The sequence below is a fragment of the Alosa pseudoharengus genome, unplaced genomic scaffold (assembly GCF_046254945.1).
Source record: "Alosa pseudoharengus isolate Yale_2024_CS ecotype anadromous, Long Island Sound unplaced genomic scaffold, YU_APseudo_1.1 YU_APseudo_1.1_scf_14, whole genome shotgun sequence".
In the NCBI taxonomy this organism is placed as follows: domain Eukaryota; kingdom Metazoa; phylum Chordata; class Actinopteri; order Clupeiformes; family Clupeidae; genus Alosa; species Alosa pseudoharengus.
In genome coordinates this window covers 30,532,156-30,554,273 of record NW_027468609.1, presented here as the reverse complement: position 1 = coordinate 30,554,273, position 22,118 = coordinate 30,532,156, and the positions used below count along the sequence as shown (strand labels likewise).

The 22,118-nt window shown below is 40.0% G+C and overlaps 1 protein-coding gene across 1 annotated transcript; it reads left to right on the top strand.

The window, feature by feature from the left end:
- The first annotated feature begins 11,358 nt into the window (after positions 1-11,358).
- Positions 11,359-20,850, top strand: LOC143122542 (bile salt-activated lipase-like). The gene is made up of 11 exons (XM_076283330.1): positions 11,359-11,424; positions 11,651-11,801; positions 14,416-14,535; positions 15,277-15,477; positions 15,729-15,859; positions 15,992-16,099; positions 16,319-16,433; positions 17,024-17,210; positions 17,319-17,522; positions 20,026-20,223; positions 20,447-20,850. The coding sequence occupies exons 1-11, from the start codon at positions 11,362-11,364 to the stop codon at positions 20,625-20,627; spliced, it is 1,659 nt and encodes a 552-aa protein (XP_076139445.1). The 5' UTR covers positions 11,359-11,361; the 3' UTR covers positions 20,628-20,850.
- Positions 20,851-22,118: the final 1,268 nt, after the last annotated feature.

Sequence of the window (22,118 nt, the reverse complement as noted above, 5' to 3'; positions counted from 1 at the left end):
ACTGGCCTAAATTTTTCTTGATTTCCTCAATCCTGTGAAATAGATGATTTTTTCAGACAATGAAACAAAACAATGCAATAAAAATGTTAATAGCTTTAATTATGGTAGTCGTGCTTTTATACCTGTACATACAACTCCAAATTATACTTGGAAGTATAATACTGACACAGGCTATTCAACCATTTAGCTTTAGATTTTCTAAACCTGTATACACTGATTTAAGAAATTCTGTCTTACCAAACCCATGATGAGTAATTCTGATACTAGTATATGCTGTTTACTGATAATTGTTGCTCATTTCAAATGAAAATATAACCGCAAGTGGCAGTGGCGATTCTAGACATTTTTAACAAGGGTGGCACTGGTGAGGCACTGATTAATTCAAGGGTGGCATGAGGCAAAACATCCAGATAAACAGAAACTGTGAAATTAGCACAAATACATTAGGGAAACCAGACACAAACACCATACTCATAAATTGAAAGGAAAAAAAACCACAAATACCTTACTCTTACATAAAATTTCTTTGTATTTGAATAAAATAATACAAACATATTAAAGTTAATTATCTAAGTTGTCTGTCCATGGGCTATGCTGTGCTAAAACAAATTCCATCATGGGGACATTAGAATATAATCCATTTAATTCTATTCTATTAAATGAAGATATACAAATATACTCATCCAAGATGTTTTCCCCCACAATAACTTACAGTATATCTATGCGCATCTATTTTTGTAGCTGTTAAAATAATTTGACCTGCTTTTTTGTCTATTTGTTTATTTTCTTTAAAGTTCTCAAAAAACTTGAGGGTGGTATGAAGGAGTGTATTGTGTATGTGAGCAATTTCATCTTCCTAAATCTCAATATTATGATCACAACAAGTGTGGGCAAATTATTAATTAAATTTTCACGTGGGGTAACTTGTTGCAGGGCAACCACATAACCGGTTCTATGTCTTCCGATTGGATGATTAATGATCAGTTTCTTGATAACTTTAAAGTAGTGTAGTAAAGTGAAGGAGTGTATTGTGTATGTGAGCAAACATTGTTCACGTTGCACATGGGGCATATTGTTGCAGGTCAACCACATAACCAGTTCCATGTGTTCGAATTGGAAGGTTCTCAAGAAACTTGAGGTTGGTTTGAGGGAGTGTATTGTGTGTGTGAGCAACCTACATGTTACTTATCTGCCTGAATCTCAATATTCTGATCACAACAACTCTGGGCAAATTACAAGTCAGCACCAGTGCTGCATGCATTGTTTTGCACTTTTATAATCACATCACCAAAAGTAGTTTATTGGTTTTACCAAAAGTATTTGCCAGTATTTTTAAACTACAAACCTATAAAGTATTTTGATACAAAATATGATGCCATTTTTTTCCAACTAAATAAAATACAAATGACAACAAAGTATTTTGTATTTTAAATACATGTATCAGACATGCCTATCCCTGGCTTTTGGCTGCAGCAACTCAAGCTAGGTAGTACTGATTGTTTTGTGTTTGTTTTGTGTTTATGTTAGTTTTGATCCAATTTGACAGCTTTGCTATGTTGCCCACCCAAAATGTCTACCAGCCCACCCAAATATAGTAGCCTAGCCTAGGTTAGAACCAGCCCTGCCCTGCATGGAGACATATTTTACGATAATAATGGAGAAAATGTTAGCAAAACTTTAGGTTTTTGTTAACGGAATCTCCCTCCCTCATTCATCTATTTGCGCAACAGCCCACATTCTGCGTTCAATCCAGGGAGACAAGTGAAATAAATGTTTTTTTTTAAGCGGACATCGCCATAGGCATGATATTTAGGCTACCTCTGTTAGGCCTACAAAAAGTTGCGAATTAAGGAGTATTTCCTGATCGGGGAAACCTTTCGGTCCGCGGTTCTATAATATCATTAAATTGTGCCGCAAATTAACAGACAGAAGTGGGGCGTAATTTTAATTCATGGCTCCGTAGACCAGCAATCTACTCGTCGAGGAGGCTCATAATTTGAGAAACGCTGCAGATTATAGACAGAGAAATCTCTGGGAACAGAACGCAGGCATATGATTTTGTTGTCACACGCTACTATGGAAAATGAACTTTATAAAGCCCGGCTCGGCCAAAAAAAAAAAAGAAAAAAGTATGTCAGATGGCCAGTCCAGCCCTGCGTTATTTAAGCAAAAGTGGAACGTGCGCAATGTTTCATTTATCCCTCCTGATTGGGACGAATAAAACAGGCATGGGGGACGAAAGAAACAGTTTAGCCTAAGCTATGTAAACTTCCCATAATTTCAATATTTTACAACAAATGCTTGTTTGGTTGAATGGTCATACTGTACATGTCTTTAGAATATCGCTACATCTAGCCTCGATGCGACAAGTGTTTAGTGAGTAGGCCTAAGCTTGATGAACCATAAATGAAAAGTTTTCTTAACATTACATTAGGACATTATTGCCATTAAACACTTTTACAAAAGTATAGGCCTAGCCTACAGTTAACACTTAATGACCTAGCAAATGTCGGCGACTTAAGTGTGTGATTAGATAAATAGGCACTGGCAGATGCAATAAATAGATATCTTTGCGTGTTAGCACAAGCAGTAGCCTGTAGGCCAATAAAGGCAAGCGTGTTTGCCACTTACATTTCTGACGTCTGATGCTGCAAGTGCATCAAGAAAGGTCCTGCCTTAGACCATGTTAATGGCCAATCGTAGACTAAGATTTGGGGGTGGCACCTGGGGTGGCCAATCGAATCTCAAGGGTGGCCTGTGCCACCTGGAGCCACCCCTCTGACTCCACCCCTGGCAAGTGGTAATTGTCACGGTCCAAGCAAAATGGCAATGGGTATTTTCTGTTTTGTGAGATCATGCATTGATTTGGGACCTATAGTAAAAATGTATTGTCTGTACCTATTACGGTTATGGCTGCAGACACTAATGTAGCACCCCCTATGGAGAGAATTTCATGAAATTTAGTGTGCCTCCAAAGAGTGCCTTATTGATTCTATGTATCACTGAGCACCACTGAGCACTGAACATGGGTAATAGAATCATTATCCTAAAAGTTGATTGATGCATAATTTTCAAACGGAGCGACGAATCAAAAATCAGATAAAGTCAATCTGTTAGGCTTGGTATGTAGATGAAGTGTACCGAATTCTGTGGGAATCGGATCAACGGTCTAGGAGATTAGTTTCACTTTTGAGATTTTTGAAAATGCCGAGACAATTTACCATGGTCAGTTGGCATTGCTGACTTCATTTGATGCAGGAGGAACAAGAGGAAATAAAAGTTTGCTTTTCTTCTTGGACCCCTAATAATAATAATAATAATAATAATAGAATAATCAGAACAGAATGTAGGATTCCCACAGCTTTTTCTGCTTGGACCCCTAACAACAGGAGTCCTGCAGCTTTGCTGCTTGGATCTCTAAAAATCTCTCTGGGCTTCACTGGGTCTTAACAGGGTCAAACTGTATTGATTAGTGATTAGTTAAATTCCCGGCTTCCACCATTGAGCAAGGCACTTAACCCCAAGTTGTTCCGGGGACAATGTCCCTTGTAATTGAATTGACATATGTAAGTCACTTTGGATGAAAAGTGTCTGCTAAATGAATAAATGCAAATATAAATGTGATCATGCAACAAGCACAGGGGAAGTTAAATGGAAAATGTCATGACCGTGTTTTTAGCCTGGAAGCCAGCCCGAATTTACCCTGCCCACAAAATTTGAAGTCGGGAAATTCAGTCTGGACTGGCTCTATTGAGAAGTCTCCATGCTTGCACCAGACCGGTTCACATCAATCAAATTGTCTGGACGGGCTTTATACAATGATGGACAGATTAGCAACAGTGCCCAGTCATTCATGTCACCTCAGCACACTTGAGTTGATATTGCATCGCTAAAGAAGCGAAATCTTTATATTCAGCTATCACATTTGTTGTACAAGATATGGACTGCACGATAAAAAAAACAGATAACTGTAATCAAGGCATTTGCCTGTATCAGTTGAAACACACCCCATAATCACATCCCAATGGTGCGGTACCAGACTCAAATTCTAAATACAAATTAGTCTGGCTACGTCAGGCTAGTGCATTATAGTTTGAAAGCATACAATTTTGCAGACAGTAGATGAAAGGGATTCTAATGAGATTTAGATATGTTGGTCGCAAGAGGCCACTGCAGCCCATTTCATCTAAAAAATGCCTTTGTCCACCAGATGAGATTTTGTCCCATATTATATGCTTTAATTAAATGATTAGGCTGTCTAAAAGTTTCGTTTTGTGTTTTTAAGTATTTGTTTAGCACTAGCAGAGACTAGGAGACAAATCACTAATGGGAAAATGAATGGGGGTTTATGAAGCCACTTTGTAACGCTGAGTTGAGAGTGGGTGCTGCCATGTAATGTAAATAGCCAATTGCATTGTTGGAATTGGCCTTCGTGAGGCCATGCTGATGCTTGATTATGGCCATGCTGTGAAAGTTGATGCATGGAGTGAGCAAGTTAACACAAAGAAACATCATTTTTAGCTTAAATTGAGCAACTGGAGGAGCTATTTACAATGTTTAATTCAGATTTAAACAAGGATTCACCTGATGTACTTTTAATGTAGATAAAACATTCCTATTTGGAGTTACAGATGTTTCCCTATTTGAGTAGAAGCCTGACCTGTTAGTCCAAAAAAAACTTCAGGGAGGGATCACTAAGATGGCCACTGAGGACTTTACAGTCCTCATGGATGCATCCTAATGCATTTGCTTATTGTAGTTGCATCATATCATGTGGTGATGAGTTGAGAGTTGAATAGAGTTGAGTAGTATGAGATCATCCTAAAAGGGAGGTTTGAAACTGCAAATTTACATCAGATTGGTTGAGACAGAGATACAGTAACACCATGGTTTGTGAAATTCCATATTATGATTACAAGAGTAGGGTCGGGTTAAAGGATCACACCACCTTTTTGGAAAATTAGCTCATTTTCCGCCTACCCCAGAGTTAGATAAGAGATTAGATTACATTCAACTTTACTGTCATTGTGCAGAGTAAGTACAAAGACAACAAAATACAGTTTGTGTCTAATCTGCAGTGCAAAATAGCAGAAAAGTGCAATGTGATATACAAAGTATAGGCAGGTGGTGCATAAACAGTATAAGATATATAGTGCAGTGTAGACAGTAGTATACAGTTAAGAAGTTGGTATGGTTTACAGTAATATAAATTAAAAATAAATATGTGCAATGTATTAGAAGCCTTGTAAGAGCAGAATAGATATGGCTATATAGTATGAACAACATGTACAGATATGTGCAGTGTAGTAGCAGTAACATTATAAGAATAGTATGAACAATATATGCAGTTTATTAACAGTAACATATTATAATAATTGTTGATTGGCAAAATGTTCGCTGTCAAGGTTGCCATGGTTGTGGACACCTCAACACACACAGGCAAGGAGGCATCGGGCGGGGGGGGGGAGTGGGGGGTTGGGGGCTTAGTTGGTTGGTTGTCACTAGGATGCAGAGCTCTGTAGAGTTCTGTAGGGTGACAGCTGCAGGGAAGAAACTTCCTCTGAACCTGCTGGTTTAGGTGCTGAGAGACCTGTAACGCCTCCCGGAGGGGAGTGGGGTGAACAGTCTGTGGTTGGGGTGAGAACAGTCTTTGATGATTCTGCGCGCCTTGCGCAAGCATCGCTTGCCCTGGATGGCCTCGATGGAGGGAAGAGCAGAGCAGTTGCCATACCATACTGTGACACAGTTGGTGAGGATGCTGTCGATGGTGCAGCAGTAGAAGTTCACCAGAATCTAAGGATACAGGTGGACCTTCCTTAGTCTCCTCAGGAAGAAGAAACGCTGGGGAGCCTTCTTGATCAGGGTAGAGGTGTTGAGGGCCCAAGATGTGGACACCCAGAAACTTGAAGCTGGTGACATGCTCCATCTCAGTCCCGTTGATGAGAATGGGGGTGTGTGTGCTAGCTTTAGACTTCCTGAAGTCCACAATGAGCTCTTTGGCCTTTTTGGTGTTGAGAGGATTGTTACAGTAGATAAGAGTATCAAGAGGATACTATCCTTCTCTTCTCTGTGTGTGCAATAATCCAGTCTGAGACCGTTAGTTTATCTAAGTATCCTGGAAATCCAGAGTTCTCACGAGAACACAATTTGAATTTGCTCAGCGAGTGAGTCTGGCAATTAGCCTGACGTAGCCATACTCAATTCTAGCCAGAATATGAGTCTGATACTGCTCCATTGGGACGCAATTATGGGGAGTGTTTCAACCGATACTGGGGGGAATGCCTCTGCACTCAATTGGATAGACCTAACCAATCAGAACCAACAACGAAATAACTTACCGTGAGATGTAGGAAGAACACACAATCCATCCTTCTTCTCCACAAATGCCTTAACATTGTTTTCTAGTCTTTTGTAAAAGTTATTGTGCCAAAAATATCTCCTACAACACTCGTGAGCAAAATCTAAGAGATACGTAGGTAGGCTATTAGGAAAAAACTGCCTAAAGCCTATATCCCCTCCGTTTTTAAAAATAATTCTGTTGAACAGTGATATGCTACAAACATGTTATAAACAGCTGGGAAAGGCTGTCGCAAATCCCTCGAACAGGTGGTCAATCAGAGATTTCAAACAAACAAGGGAACAACATGTCACAATGCAACACACTGTTTTCCCTTGATGAAAGTGAAACCATGAGCTAAAAAGTTGTCATGTTCTTCATGTTTATGTGATATCTGGGAATAGCCCCTCAGACTAGCCTAGAAATCTAGACGCACCCTAGTGGCAGCAAATTTTATTTGCTGCCCGGGCTAGTCTAGCAACTCTCCGTTGGCTTGCAAGCTGGAAAAATTAAACTTTGATAGGGCCAATCACATTGTGTATAGAGTCGTTAGGCGGGCTTAACATAATGATTGATGGCAGAGTTGAAACGGTTCAGCGTGAATTCACTGCTACTTGAAAACAAAGAAGATGGATGTTGCTGTTGGCGAACAGCGTGACACGAGTTAAGCTTTTTTTAAGTTGGCAAAAGTTTGAACTAGCCAACTAGCTCCGCTGGAGGGAAAATGCATGGGACTCATGAGTTGTAGCGCTATCCTATTGCGTGCAGAGGGAATTTGAAAGAACCGATTATCCCGCCCCTCGGACTGAGCACTGCGAACGGTGAGTGCCCAGACCCTACATTTTAATGTGGGTCTGGCTCGTCAGGCTACCCTCAGACAGTTCTGATGGCAAAACAAATGACATTAAATGAAACAGACTGAATTGAAAAGCAAAAAATGAAATAAAAATACATTATGTACATTTGGATATATTTATTTTTCATTGAAACACAAGAGAACAAAATGAACAACTTGTAGTTTTGTTTGTATTTGTGAGTTGTAATATATAAATGACAAAAAAAAAAAAAACTCAATGATTTTTTGGGATAAATAAATACTAATTACTTGGCTTTGTCTCTTTTTCAAGGTCAAGTTACCAGTTTTCAAGTTCAAGTTTTGTTGAAGAAACTGACCCTTACTTTTTCCAGGAATGAGTGACGCTATTAATTCTGTAATCCTAATTCAGTTGCTGAACCTGTGAATGTATTGCTGTGATCAGGGGTGCAGGAGATATTTTGAAAGTGAGGGGGACCAAATTGTAAACACAAACCTATAGTGAGATGAGATTTCCAGATATCGGATCGTCACCTCTGGCCCACTTTCAACTATAAACTTGCCAGAATATTAAGATAATACCATTGATTGATTTCAAACTATTTTTTGATAAAAATGGTCAAAACTGTGAGATGAGCACAACGCCAGATTTGCCCTCAGACCAGCTTCTTGCTATGTGCAATTCTATGTTTATTTATTTATTTTAGATTTATTTCACACTATTTGGCCCAATGGTAGAATACTCAATACTCAAGCAAAATGGGATGTTGATATTTTATGAAGCCATGAATGAATCATCATGCCTATAATCCAAACATAGACTACATGATCAAATAGCCTAGTTAGGCCTATACTTAAATTGTCTGGTATAAACCAAATCCACTCTCCACTATGTGTTTGCAGTTAATATTTATGCAACGTTAGAACATGTTGGCTTAACAAGTTACCAGTCCAAAACACACAGAAAATTGCAACAGAAAGTTGACTTTATAATCAACTACTATTTGTTCCAACAGCAACAACAACAAAGCATTTATAAAATTAAAAAAAAAAATACTGTTACTGTAGTAACTGTAACACATTATCCCAAGCTTTAAAGAGCTCCCTACGTCTGTGACAGGCAGACGTGACACCGCTAAATTCTCAGCTTGTTTATACCCCACACTGAACGCATAAGAATGCTATAGGCCCATCACTCTGGGGTGTGGTAGCCTGCTCTCTGGGATGTATGCACGAAGGTAACTGACATATCCAATTTGTGTCTTGAAATTATGTTTGAAATAAATGTCTTAGAACAACAACGTTGGGTATAGACTTGTATTTTATATTTAGGCTAGTAGTGAAAACGAGTTGATAAGTGGGCTAGTTGAGTTTGTTATCAATAAACATAACAGCTAATGTCATGTTGAGCATGAGACTAGGCTACCATAAATCCTCAAATTATGCCCGATTGATTCTATTTATAGCGGGACAAATAATGGCAGGTTCCTATAGCCTATACAAGACGGGGTAACAATTGCCTATACCAGTGTTTCTCAAAGTGTGGTCCGGGGACCACTGGTGGTCCGCAAGCTATCCCAAGTGGTCCGCGAGCAGACGTTGTAAAAAACTAGATGTACCGCAGAGCGGTACAAAATATGACCGCCGCCCAGTCCAGCACATTTTTTCCACAAAAAGAAATCACGCTGAAAGGCCTATATGATTCTAACTGTCTCACTAAATTGCATTATCCACACTCAATTCTCACTGGTATCTGCTAGACAACAAGTACCAAAACATGATTAGTTCATAGATTTCACATGTAAAATTCATTTTATACAACCCCACCTCCATCTTGCCTGTTCATAATTATGAGAAATTCTTGATTGTTTGTGTTATGTTTATGTTATGTGTGTCGGTGTGTGTGTGTGTGTGAGTGTGTGTGTGTGTGTGTGTGTGTGTGTGTGTGTGTGTGTGTGTGTGCGTGCCTGCGTATGTGCCTGTGCATGGAAGCGTACATATGTCTACTGTGTGAGTATGTGTCATGATTACTGTGAATGTGTGTGTGTGTGTGTATCTGTTTGTGCACATGTGTGCACATGAACTGGGCTAACATGACCCCTGGAGGCAAATATATACGGAAAAAATGGTGTAGAGTAACATAAATGAATTTATTGTGTGGCCCCCCATGAACGGAATTCCACGAAACTTGGCGTGCATTCAGAGGGTGTCATAATGATCCTACACTTCCAATTTCGTGCAGTTTTGACTATGTTAGGTCACAGATACCTGCGATTACAACACCTCATTTTTACTTTTTTGTGTTTAACTAGGTGGCGCTATACATGAAATGAGTGGTTATGGAATGGGTTGACATGGCCCCTTGAGATCAACATACAAAAAAAAAATGGTCCTCCTAAACCTTACGGTTCTCGAGATATTCACAGAAAACTGTGTCTGCCCTACCCTCCTTTCGGGGGGTGCAGTCCAGCAGGGGGGCTACAGATCAAAACGAAAAACGATGGTTCCATGCTATCCATATGGGGTTACATGCCCACCAAGTTTCGTCTACCCCGGTCTTTCAGTGTCCCGGGAATCATTGACAGAAATTTGGACATGCGAAAAAGAAAAAAAAAAAAAAAAAAAAAAAATCTGACTAAACCTATATGACCGCCGCTTCGCTGCGCGGCGGTCATAATAATATAGATGAGTTGTTTGCAATATTGAACCAACTTGTATGTAAATCCAAAGTTCTGCAATACTGCCTATGTCAGCTATGACAATTTAAATCATATGAATCCTCTGACACAATAAGCAAGGTGCAAAGACAATAAGCAAGGTGGTTCAGTGAGTAGGCCTATTGTGTCTATTAGCTAGGTGGTCCGTGAGGTTTTTTCTAATGGTTAAGTGGTCCTTGGTCTGTAAAAGTTTGAGAAACACTGGCCTATACCAACAATTGCCATCAGTCCACCAGCACTAGAAGACATTGTTTCGATTTAAGTCAATGAAATAACACCTCTTCTTAATATTTTATTATATTGTTGGTTGGATTAATAGCCTACGGTTGGCAAAGAATAGTCGTTTTCTTACCATGGGTCTCCAACACACGTTCTCAAGCTCACTCTGTTGCCCCCCTTTTCGAGGTAATTGCCATACTGAAACCTAGGCTACTACATTTAAACACAATTGTTGCGCGAATTTTACGAATTTAATAAAAAGTAATAAATCATGCATAATTAAACAATAACTCAATTTAGGCTACTTGGCTACGCAAAAAGGTTTCTATTAGGCTACAGCACAACCCCTATTCAATGAATGGCTGCCTTGTCTCGCAATAAACAGTGGCACTTTCACTTCAATGACACAATCCCTACACTTTTTCAACTGCATGAAACATAACAGTGAACCATCAAATCTCCCAGATTTCAGTGCCCATCAGTCTTAACATTTTCAAATCAAACAGTCCAAAAGTAAATTAAATCCAAAACCAAACCGAAAATGTTATGCTTTTTATAGTCTACCGGTATGCCGCTCCAAACAAAACGCATGTCTAAATGCAGGTTAGAAATTTAAAAAGCCTGCCTCGAATAGCCTACCAGCTTGCCTCAAATAAAAATGCTGTGCTTTGCAAAAGACCCCAGCCATAATTTGAGGATTTACGCTAAGCAAGTAGCCTGGATTATTTTATGATGGTTGTTAGTAGACAAACTGGCTTCAGATATCCAACAGAGTGAATATGAGATTGTGCCGTCTTACACTGTAGATGGCTGTGGTTAGTGATGTGATGCTGTTAATGGGGTGTTTTACATAGTTAGCGCAAAGCATATAGGTTATTATTTATTTAGCTTACCTATAAGGCTTTTTTCCCTTATCAAAAGTGAGGGGGACGAAGGCCGTCTCTTCAGCACTGCGGGGGACATATCCCCCACGTCCCCCGTGCCTTCTGCGCCCTTGGCTGTGATGTTATTGCTCTACTTTTGACATTCACACCTTATGTGAATCCAAATTGGAGAAGGGCCCATTCCCTTGATGACACCTGGCACAGAATGACCAACACATGCTTCCATGAGAGAGAGGCATAGATCCACACATGTTAGTCAAAAACTGGCATGAGATTTTGCAACACTGGCTAAAATAGACTGCGATAGGGACATGGAGATAGCGGAGGCCAGACGGTATAAAGGGCTGAGAAAAAACACCCCATCCCTGTAGGTGTTGCTGATTGTTCACCATGGCCATGTTGGGACTCCTGCTGGCCGCGGCCCTTTGTCTGGGCTCTGCCTCTGCTGCTTCTGTGAGCTTGGTTGATTTTGATGACCTTTGGTTAAAACATTTCTTTAAAAGATTAAACAGATAATCATGTACAGACAGTATGCTTTTAAAGTGTAGCCTGTCATGTGTGCTATATAATGTTGTGTTAGACATATTACATTGCTATTTTCATCTGTTCTATTTTCTTTTTTGTTGATGTACATAAAGGTATTCAGGGTCTGATTTATTTATTGCGCTTTTGTTTTCAGTTGGGAACTGTGATGACCGAAGGGGGGATGGTCTCTGGAGACAACTATGGTGTTTCTGGACTCTTCCGCTACATGGATGTTTTCAAGGGAATCCCCTTCGCCGCTCCCCCTGGTCGCTTTGAGAAACCTCAACCCCACCCTGGCTGGGATGGTAGGTGACCCAAGACTCCATGAAGCTGTAATGGCTGTGTGGTTACACTTCTCTTGATGAGTCAGACATTAAGTATCCTTACAGTCAATGTGCACTGCTGTGCCATGATGACCCATTGATGAATTTGAACATGAATCTGCCAGGAAGGCCTGTGGAAGTATGCATCACTTGTCATGACAAGTGTATATGGCTAAATGTAAAACTGCGTCATTCGTGATCATTTTCAATAAGATTTCCAATAATGTCAATAAAAGTTTCTACAATCATTTTCAAGTAAGACTCCAAAATAAATGTATTGCTTTCAAAGCAACAGTAACTTTGATGCAGGGCTCTTAAAGTCTTTAACATATTATATAAAAATGGGTATAAAAACACTTTATAATAACTACACACAATTCATCATTTATTAAGCCTTTGTTACTTATTAGTTAATGGTTTGTTCATCATTAGTAATTTATTGTTCATACATAATTTATCATCAGTAAAGCATTTGTTCACACAGTTATAAATGCTTTGTTCATAGTAAAAAAGCCTATATCTAAAATATGTTAATACATTATTGTTAATACTTAATAAATGATGCAATAATATGTTTTTTTATGTTAATATTTCCATTATTTAACCGTTGTGACATGCACTAATGATTAGTTAGGGTGAGGATACATATTTTATAAACCACTTCCTAATACTATAATTCATGATTAACTCAGGAGTTACAAGTGGTTAGTTAATGATATTTTGTGAGCTCATCTAAAGTCTAAAAGAAATTACTAATGAGGCCATCCTTAAAAATATTTTCGTTTGCCGTAACCCGACCGACCCTGTCAATTTAGAACCGACCCAAATATTTATTTTTTTCCCCATTTAGTCCGACCGACTTGCCGGTTGTAAACTTGCGTTAAGACCGACCGATTTTTTTTTACTCTAAACAACCAATACAAATAAAATACTATTTATTTTAGTAGGCTTAAGTATTGTGAATATAAATTGCCTACATACAAACTTGGGCTCTCTTAAATAAAACCCTGTGGCGTCATCTCTACACCATTGGTTTACACATGTCATACTATGGCCTATACGCTTCGTTTCATTCACACAAATATCTCGACAACGTTATTACTTGGCAAGAAGTTCTGGAAGAACTGTGCCCAGATCTTTTCCTATCCTTTCTCCCCTCTAGTCTAACGGTGACCGTGTTGAAGAATTGAAATTGGTTGTGGTCTATTCAGCATTTCTAAAAATATGAGTCCGAAATGTGAAGACTGCTGGTCCGCGGAGTCGTGGAGTGAAATTAGAAAGGCCCGGTGATTCGTCTGATAATTTGCTGCGCAGTTGATCGATCAAGATACCGCGGACCGACAAAAAAAGAAAACAAACGTTTCTGCTATCGATGTCATTAAACATAGAGCCATACAATAAAGTGGTGGTATGAGCGTTCATTCAATGCAGGCGTCTGCGCGTCTGCTCGAGAGAAACTGAAACTAATCGATAACGTTGGTATCAAAGCTCCGCTTCAACCTGTTAAACGACAGTTAATAAAACGATGTTGATTTTTGGAACTTCCATAGAAACAGAGCAGAGACTGTATAATACACTGTAGTAGGCTACAGCACTGAGTATTATATAGTCAAATTTGAATATAACGTAGCCAAAAGCTAATGTAGCATTCTTTCTATATGTTAAAGATTAACAGATCAGTGATTTACGCCTATCTGCTCGCCAAAAAAGCTGGTATTGTGTTTCCTGAATCCTTACATTCAGGCATTCAAATTAAACTTAATTAAAAAACATGTATTTTTTTCTCCATTTCCTACCAATGTATGATGCTTGCATGAGGGAAACATCCCAAAACAATAGCACCCATATACTTGTTGCTGTTTTGAGAAGTATTTCTTTTCTTATGCAAGCATCATGCAACCATGCAAAAGCAATGAAACTAATTATATCTTACATTAGTAAAGCAGTCCTCTGATGTGCATGTCACAAAACATTTAAGGGAAAGTGCATGTATAACAATATAGGCATAATAATGATTGTGATAATGATAATGACAATTTGATTGGGGGGGGACTGGGGTTGGGTAAGTGTAGATGAGCCCTATGACCCCAAAGTCTGCCATTACTGGGCCTTAAGTCAAAGAAGTTTGAGAAAGGCTGGTCTACATAACCTGCATCAGATTGAGGTTTGCAATGATGCGCCTGAAGGCACGGGTTGAGGACCCAGTCAGTTACGTCACAATATGCACATTTGTTTAAATTCATACTTACGTAATCACCATGACCAAAATTGTACTTTTTTTTTTTACTTTGAATCTTGAAAAAAAAAAATATTGACCTACCTACCGACCCATTTTTAAAATTTTTTGGCTGTTACTGCAAACAAGAATATTTTTAAGGATGGCCTGATGAACAAACCATTAACTAATAAGTAACAAAGGCTTAGTAAATGATGAATTGTGTGTAGTTATTATAAAGTGTTACCAAAAAATGCAATATGGAAACTTGATATGTCTTATACATATGTTATGCATATAAAGCAAGAACAGCTATTTATTATACTATTAAACTCTTATGTTTTATATGGCCATCTGTCCAATTTCTTCTCCTGTTTGTAGGTGTTCTGAAAGCCAAAGACTTCAGGAAGAGATGTCTGCAGGTCAACCTTATCCAGACAATGACACGCGGTGATGAGGACTGTCTCTACCTCAACATCTGGGTACCCCAGGGACGCAAAGGTATTCAAACCCCCCCAACCTCATACAAAGGCTCATTTTCTTTTGAATATGCACAAAAGAACCCATCACTGAACCCATCACTCCTGCCCCATATAGACTACCACTTCACATAGAGACTTAACTGCTAGAAAAACCATAATCAGGCCTCAGTATCCTGTGTGTTCGCATTCTGACAGGGTACATGTTGCCATTGAACAATCAGTACACACACAATGTCAGTTTTCTTCATTTAGAAGTTAGAACACCATCGTTCATGCTTAAGACATGATTACAGAGTGCAACGTTTTGCCCTTGAGTATACACAAAACGTTTTGTCTTATACAATATGACATTATTATTATTTTATATGTAATAATGGTATTAGTATTGAATATTATGTTCTGTGTTTTTGTGATAGTTTTGGGACTGTCGAGAAGTGTTTAAAAACTCATCTGTTCACCTTACGCTTAATTAATGAATTATCTTACAGAGCTATGGTATATATGTTTATGGTTTTGTTGATATAAAAAATATATAACATTAAAGTTATTTATATTGTTATTGTTATTACTATTAAGTTTAATGTAGGCGTTTCAACTTTATTTCAAACTATTATTTTTAACTAATATAATGTTCATATACTGTAAATCGCTTTGGACAAAAGTGTCTGCAAAATACCATATCCATACACACACTTTATTTCCAGCAGTTCTAATCAATGTAAAATATACCCTTATGTCAAATTCTAACCATTTTTTGCAGAGGTCTCTACCAACCTCCCTGTCATGGTCTGGCTCTTTGGGGGTGGCTTCCTTGTTGGTGCTTCCAACGGAGCAAACTTCCTTGACAACTATCTGTATGATGGAGAGGTGCTCGCCAACAGGGGAAATGTCATTGTGGTGACACTGAGCTACCGTGTGGGAACTCTGGGCTTCCTCAGTACTGGAGACGACGGCATCCCTGGTGAATAGGCAGTGGCACAAACTTATTAGGAGCCAAGAGAATCTGTAGCCATTTACTGTAGTTACTGAGCTGGATTAAATGATATGAATTGAAACGAATAGAGCGCATTGGATCTGAAAATGATCTGGAGCTGAAACATTTTTGAATTAGGATTAAACTATGAAAAGGCATTATACTGTATAGAGATTAATTAATCCAAAGTGGAATTCAGACTGACCTGAACTAAAAGGAGTGACCCATACCACTGATAGGTAACTACGGCTTGTGGGATCAGCATGCTGGGATTGCCTGGGTGCACAGGAACATCAAGGCTTTTGGTGGAGATCCCGACAACATCACCGTCTTCGGAGAGTCTGCTGGAGGCGCCAGTGTCAACTTCCAGGTAGAAATGTTTCCCTCTCCCTCCCTTTCCCCCTCTCCCTCTCTCCCTCGCTTACTCTTTCTCTAGTATTGGCCTTAGTTATCCAGTTAAACACATCTATAGTCTCACCCCACTTCTCTATGTTCCCCACAGCTCATTACTCCCATGAATAAGGGGCTCATCCGCAGAGGCATCTCCCAGAGTGGTGTGGCTCTCTGCCCCTGGGCCATTCAGAGGAACCCCAGAGTATTTACTGAGCTGGTAAACATGACACCATCCATTACTTTCATGCCTATGTCGTAGATTGCATAGTTATGCTAAGAGTAAATAGGTCGAATTTTGTAGTTTATTAATGTATGTGTCATACCATATATTTTTTGGTTGCAACCAACCCTTTTTTGAATAGTGTTATGTTTTTAAAAGAGACATTCAACTATTCCACTTTTTGCCACTAGTTTAATAAAAATCAATCCTTCACAGGTTGCCACAAGGGTGGGCTGCCCAACTGATGATAAGATGGTGGCTTGTCTGAAGATGACTGATGCTGTTTCTCTGACTCTTGCTGGCACTTTGGACATGCACGGGTCTCCAGAAAGTGAGTTGTGATTGTGGGTAGTTGTTTTGTTTTACCATAATGTAGGCCTACATTTTCAAATTGTAAATAGTGTGTTTCTACTCTTCTGAACATTCAAAGCTCTTTACATTCTTGCATTCACTTACACATTCATACACCGATGGTGGAGACTGCTATGCAAGGCGCCAACCAGCACATCAGGAGTAATTTGAAGAACCAGTTACTGAACAACTCTTCTACCTCCTGAACCACCACCGGCCATACCGTAAATAGAGACAGTTTGGCCAACTAGGGAATCGAATGGGCGCCATGTTGAATAACAATATATCTGTAAGGGCCTTTCACATATTGACAAACGTTGATGATAACATGTTATAACGGTGAAAATAGGCGATTTATTTCAACATAGCACATTCACCCCATACGGCTACGCTGTAGTCATCTGACGTTGGTATCCAACATGGCGGAGTTGGCCAAACTGTGTGTGTGTGTGTGTGTGTGTGTGTGTGTGTGTGTGTGTGTGTGTGTGTAAGTGGATGGGTGCAGAAGGGTGTTTTCTTTTCCCTTCCATCGCTTATGGTATTTTCTGATTGGGGGTCTCTCTCCCTCAGCTCCCATTGTCAAAGCCCTGGTCCTCTCTCCTGTCATCGATGGAGACTTCCTGCCTGACGATCCTCGCAACCTGTTCGTCAATGCTGCTGACAGGGACTACATTGCTGGTGCCAACGATATGGACGGCCACATCTTCACTGGACTGGATGTGCCTTCTGTCAATCAGCCTATTCAGTCAACACCCGTGTGAGTGTACAATACTGTCTGCCTACTGTTCTGACAGTATATTTTTTAATCTAACAATTTATAATTATTTTTTGTTTTCTCTCTTTCTCACTCGCTCTTTTACCTTAGGGAGGATTTGCGGGTCCTTGTGGCTTCCTTCACCAAAGAGAAGGGACAACAGGCTGCTGACCTGGCCTACAATGAGTACACCTCTACTTGGGGGAACAGGCCTAGCAAGGAAGAGGTGAAGAGGGCTATTGTGGAAGTGGAGACCGACTACACCTTCCTGATTCCCACTCAGGCTGCTCTCTACCTGCATAACAGCGTTGCCACGTAAGGCTTCCTGATGTAGACTTTTTTGAATGAAATAGTCAAAACCCATGCAGCAAATGGCTTCACTTGCCAGGCACTCACACACTCTCACTCTCCCTCTCAGACACTCAAATACACACACACACACACACACACACACACACACACACACACAGAGAGAGAATGTGCACACAAAATCAAGTTCACCCAGAAATTCCCGTAATGGGCACTATTTTGAACACTATTTTGAGGATCTAAGTGCAATGACTGAAGCTCTTACATTATGCTCAAGTGTAGATAGAGAGACACCAACAACACACCAGAACACACCTCACTATAAGATGAACACACCCATGCGCGCTCAGATGGGTGCAATAGCATTTGCTATTTAAACAACGTGGGTGTGGGACGGGACAGAGACAAATAGGTTGGTCACAAACTTGCAAAGACATTTGTGTTGCATTTGGCACTGGCTATATAATGCACCTAGTGTGAGATAGGGTCCTTCGTCATTATACACTTATTATGACCGCTGCGCAGCGAAGCGGCTGTCATATAGGTTTAGTCAGATTTTTTTTTTTTTTTTTTTTCCGCATGGCCAAAGACCGGGGTACACGAAACTTGGTGGGCATGTAACCCGACATGGATAGCATGGAACCATCGTTTTTCGTTTTGATCTGTAGCCCCCCCCCGCTGAACTGGACCCCCGAAAGGAGGGTAGGGCAGACACAGTTTTCTGTGAATATCTCGAGAACCGTAGGGTTTAGGAGGACCACCTTTTTTTGTATGTTGATCTCAAGGGGCCATGTCAACCCATTCCATAACCACTCATTTCATGTATAGCACCACCTAGTTAAACACAAAAAAGTAAAAATGAGGTGTTGTAATCGCAGGTATCTGTGACCTAACATAGTCAAAACTGCACGAAATTGGATGTGTAGGATCATTATGACACCCTCTGAATGCACGCCAAGTTTCGTGGAATTCCGTTCATTGGGGGCCACACAATAAATTAATTTATGTTACTATACACCAACTGGCCTGTAGGTGGCCGGAGACAGTTTTCTGTGAATATCTCGAGAACCGTAGGGCCTAGGAGGACCACCTTTTTTTGTATGTTGGTCTTAAGGGGCCATGTCAACCCATCCCATTACCACTTATTTCATGTATAGCGCCACCTAGTTAAAAATTAAAAAGCAAAAAATTAGGTGTTTTCATCACAATATCTCTGGCTGACATGGTCAAAACTGCACAAAATTGAAAGTGTAGGATCATTATGACACCCTCCGAATGCATGCCAAGTTTCGTGAACTTTCGTTCATGGGGGGCCTTACAATAAAATAATTTATGTGTACATTTAGTGACCGTACACCAACAGAGTTTTCTGTGAATATCTTGAGAACCGTAGGGCCTAGGATGACCAATTGTTTGCGTATGTTTGCCTCCAGGGGTCATGTTAACCCATTCCATATGCACACATGTGCATAAACAGATACACACGCACACACATACATTCACAGTAATCATACGTATGACACATACTCACACAGTAGACATATGTACGCATGCATGCACATGCACACACACAGGCACATACGCAGGCACACACACAAGCACGCACACACATACACACACATACACACACACACACACACACACACACACCCACACACATAAACATAAACATGTACTCGCACACATGCACACAATTCAAGAATTTCTCAGAATTATGAACAGGCAAGATGGGGGTGGGGTTGTATAAAATTAATTTTACATGTGAAATCTATGAACTAAATGGCGTTATACAAACGGAAGTTCGGGAGGAGCATGACGGAATTTGCCACGCCTCCTTCTTCAATCAGTCAGGTTATTTATTTGCAGTCTACCTGCCGAAGTTACAGCATCGGTGTTACTCCGCTCGCAACCCACCACCTCCCCTTACGCCTCCCGTCTTCCATGTTTAAAGGATAAGGGGGTGTATGGCGGAATTCTGCCCGACTCCTGCCTGCGCAGTCGACTCCGGCACGATTCCGCGAAGCCCTTCAGGACCATGGCCAGAGACCTCGCCAAACATGCTTTTCTATTATGCTTTTATGTATTATGCTTTTATGTCTTTATGCAAATTCAGGAATGTGAACTAGTGAATCATGTTTTGGTACTTGTTGTCTAGCAGATACCAGTGAGAATTGAGTGTGCATAGTGCAATTTAGTGAGACAGTTAGAATCATATATGCCTTTCAGCGTGATTTATTTTTGTGGAAAAAATGTGCTGGACTGGGCGGCGGTCATATTTTTTACCGCTCTGCGGTACATCTAGTTTACTTACATTACACCTATGTATTACTCTTTATGTAGTATAACAATTTTAGGCATGCATGACCTGACCCAGCATCATCACTCTTTCAACGCTCACTTACAATGGACTTAATATCAGTGCTACTTTCTGATGTATTACTCTCCCATTCCCTCTCTCTCTCTCTCCCTCCCTCTCCCTCTCCCTCTCTATGTTTCTGTCCCTCTTCAGGACTGGACGTACCTACTCCTACCTGTTCTCTCAGGGTAATAGAAATCCCGGTTTCCCCAGCTGGATGGGGGCTGACCACGCTGACGACTTGCAGTATGTCTTCGGCAAGCCCTTCGCCACTCCTCTGGGATACTGGCCCAAGCACCGTGATGTCTCTAGATACATGATCGCCTACTGGACCAACTTTGCCAAGACCGGGTATGAGAAATTCATTTTAATCCAATCAATACGCCTCTCGAATTTACATGCAAACTGTGATCATACAATGAGAGACTATTAGGGGAAAACTTAACTTTATTTTACCTGCTAAGATTTAACATTTGAGTACATGAATATTCAGAGGAAATACTGTATATTGAATACATTTCGTTAACTGCTCTCTCTTTCTCTCTCTCTCTCTCTCTCTCTCTCTTTCCAACAGAGACCCTAACAAAGGTGAGTCTGATGTTCCCGTCAACTGGCCTCCTTTTAACAATCAGACCCACCAATATGTGGAGATCAACCACAAAATGGGCAGAAACTCTGTCAAGCAGAAGCTGAGGCTGCGCTTCGTCAACTACTGGACCAATACTTTCAGTGCCTTGCCCACCATTTCTGAGTAGAATGGCCTAGAATCATATACAGTCCATGCCAGTTAAATGGTCTAGCTTCATCAAAGTTTTACTCAAAATCATATCAGCTATTTTTCATTACTCGATTGAAGACAATGAAACAAATGAATGCAATAAAACCACTTAAAACTTTTTTATTGGTAGTTGAGCTTCTTTTGCTGTTGCCCAAAACTCCAAGATGTACTCAGGAGTAAAATGCACCTGCACACAGTGGATATTTAAATAAAAGTGAAGAGGAAGTCTTCTGATATGTCTCCTTGTTTTAATAAGTTTGGTTGGGTAAGTCTAATTATTATGGCAGTATGTACTCCCAGGTTTAACAAATTGAAAGCTAAGTGGCCGAGTAGTCTGCATTTTACTCCTGAGTATATGTGGTTAGCCCTGGATGAGCTATAGGCTTGAGCATCACTTGATCTGAATGCAATGTCTCATGCCTTCAGCAGGAGTCTGACCTCACTGTTCATCCATGGCTTCTGATTAGGGAAAGTCGTTATCCGTTTGAGGGTGATGTTGATGTTGGAGTTGATACAGTCCAGAATGGAGGAGGCATATGAATCAATGTCTGTGTGGGAGGCATGGGTGACCTGAGTTGCGAACACTCCAGTCAGCTCCCTCTGACCACACTTTGACTGTCCTAACTGTTGGTTTCACATGTTTGATGAGTGCATGATCACATGGAACCATGGTAATATAGCCACACAAAGGCATACCCAGAAAGCACATGCAGATGTTGCACAACCACGATTTTGAACATTTTCTACTTTGACCACAATATTTGGACTTATTTTCAATACCAATGCTCAGATTTATGATCATATGATTATGGTAATGGTTGTAATTTGTTCAACTCTCAATGGCACAAGATGTAATAGCACACAGAAAAAACAGCTTTATTGGACATTATTATTTAAAAGAAAACAAATAAACATATCACCTCATGTGTTTGTGAATCTGTACATATAATAATATAATGGCAGGAACTGATTTCACCCACCATATGTGCCTATACTCACTCTTCTAAAATAACCTCCCTGTTCTCTTTGACTAAAGTAGTTTTATACAGTCATAGTAAAGTTCATATTCTAGCTTTCTGTTCTACCATCTGCAGAAATCCACCGAGTTGCTGCATTTTTCCCACAGTATTCATTGGCAATACCAATGCCAGCCTAAGAGATTTCAAGGACTGGAAATCACTAATTTAACTTGGGCACTGCAGCTGATTGAACCCATATGGAATTTAGATGAATACATACACAATTATTGTAATTCATCTCATTTCATGGTAACAATTCTCAAGCACAAAGAGATTATGTTTCTGTTAATACCAGGACGTTGTAAGGTTTACTGGAGATCATATGAGAAGATGTGGTTTCTCCTTTGTTCCACATTACTTGTATTCCACCATTGCAACTATAACAGCATCTACATTACTACTACACAACTACATCTACTTTATTAAGGTATTTTTTAACATGAATAGAC

Bases quoted from the DNA above. Each gene is read 5' to 3' on its own strand.
- LOC143122542 (XM_076283330.1), top strand. From the start codon at position 11,362: ATGGCCATGTTGGGACTCCTGCTGGCCGCGGCCCTTTGTCTGGGCTCT. The intron at 17,211-17,318 runs GTGAGTGTACAA...CTTTTACCTTAG, and splicing joins CCTATTCAGTCAACACCCGT to GGAGGATTTGCGGGTCCTTG. The intron at 20,224-20,446 runs GTATGAGAAATT...TCTTTCCAACAG, and splicing joins ACCAACTTTGCCAAGACCGG to AGACCCTAACAAAGGTGAGT.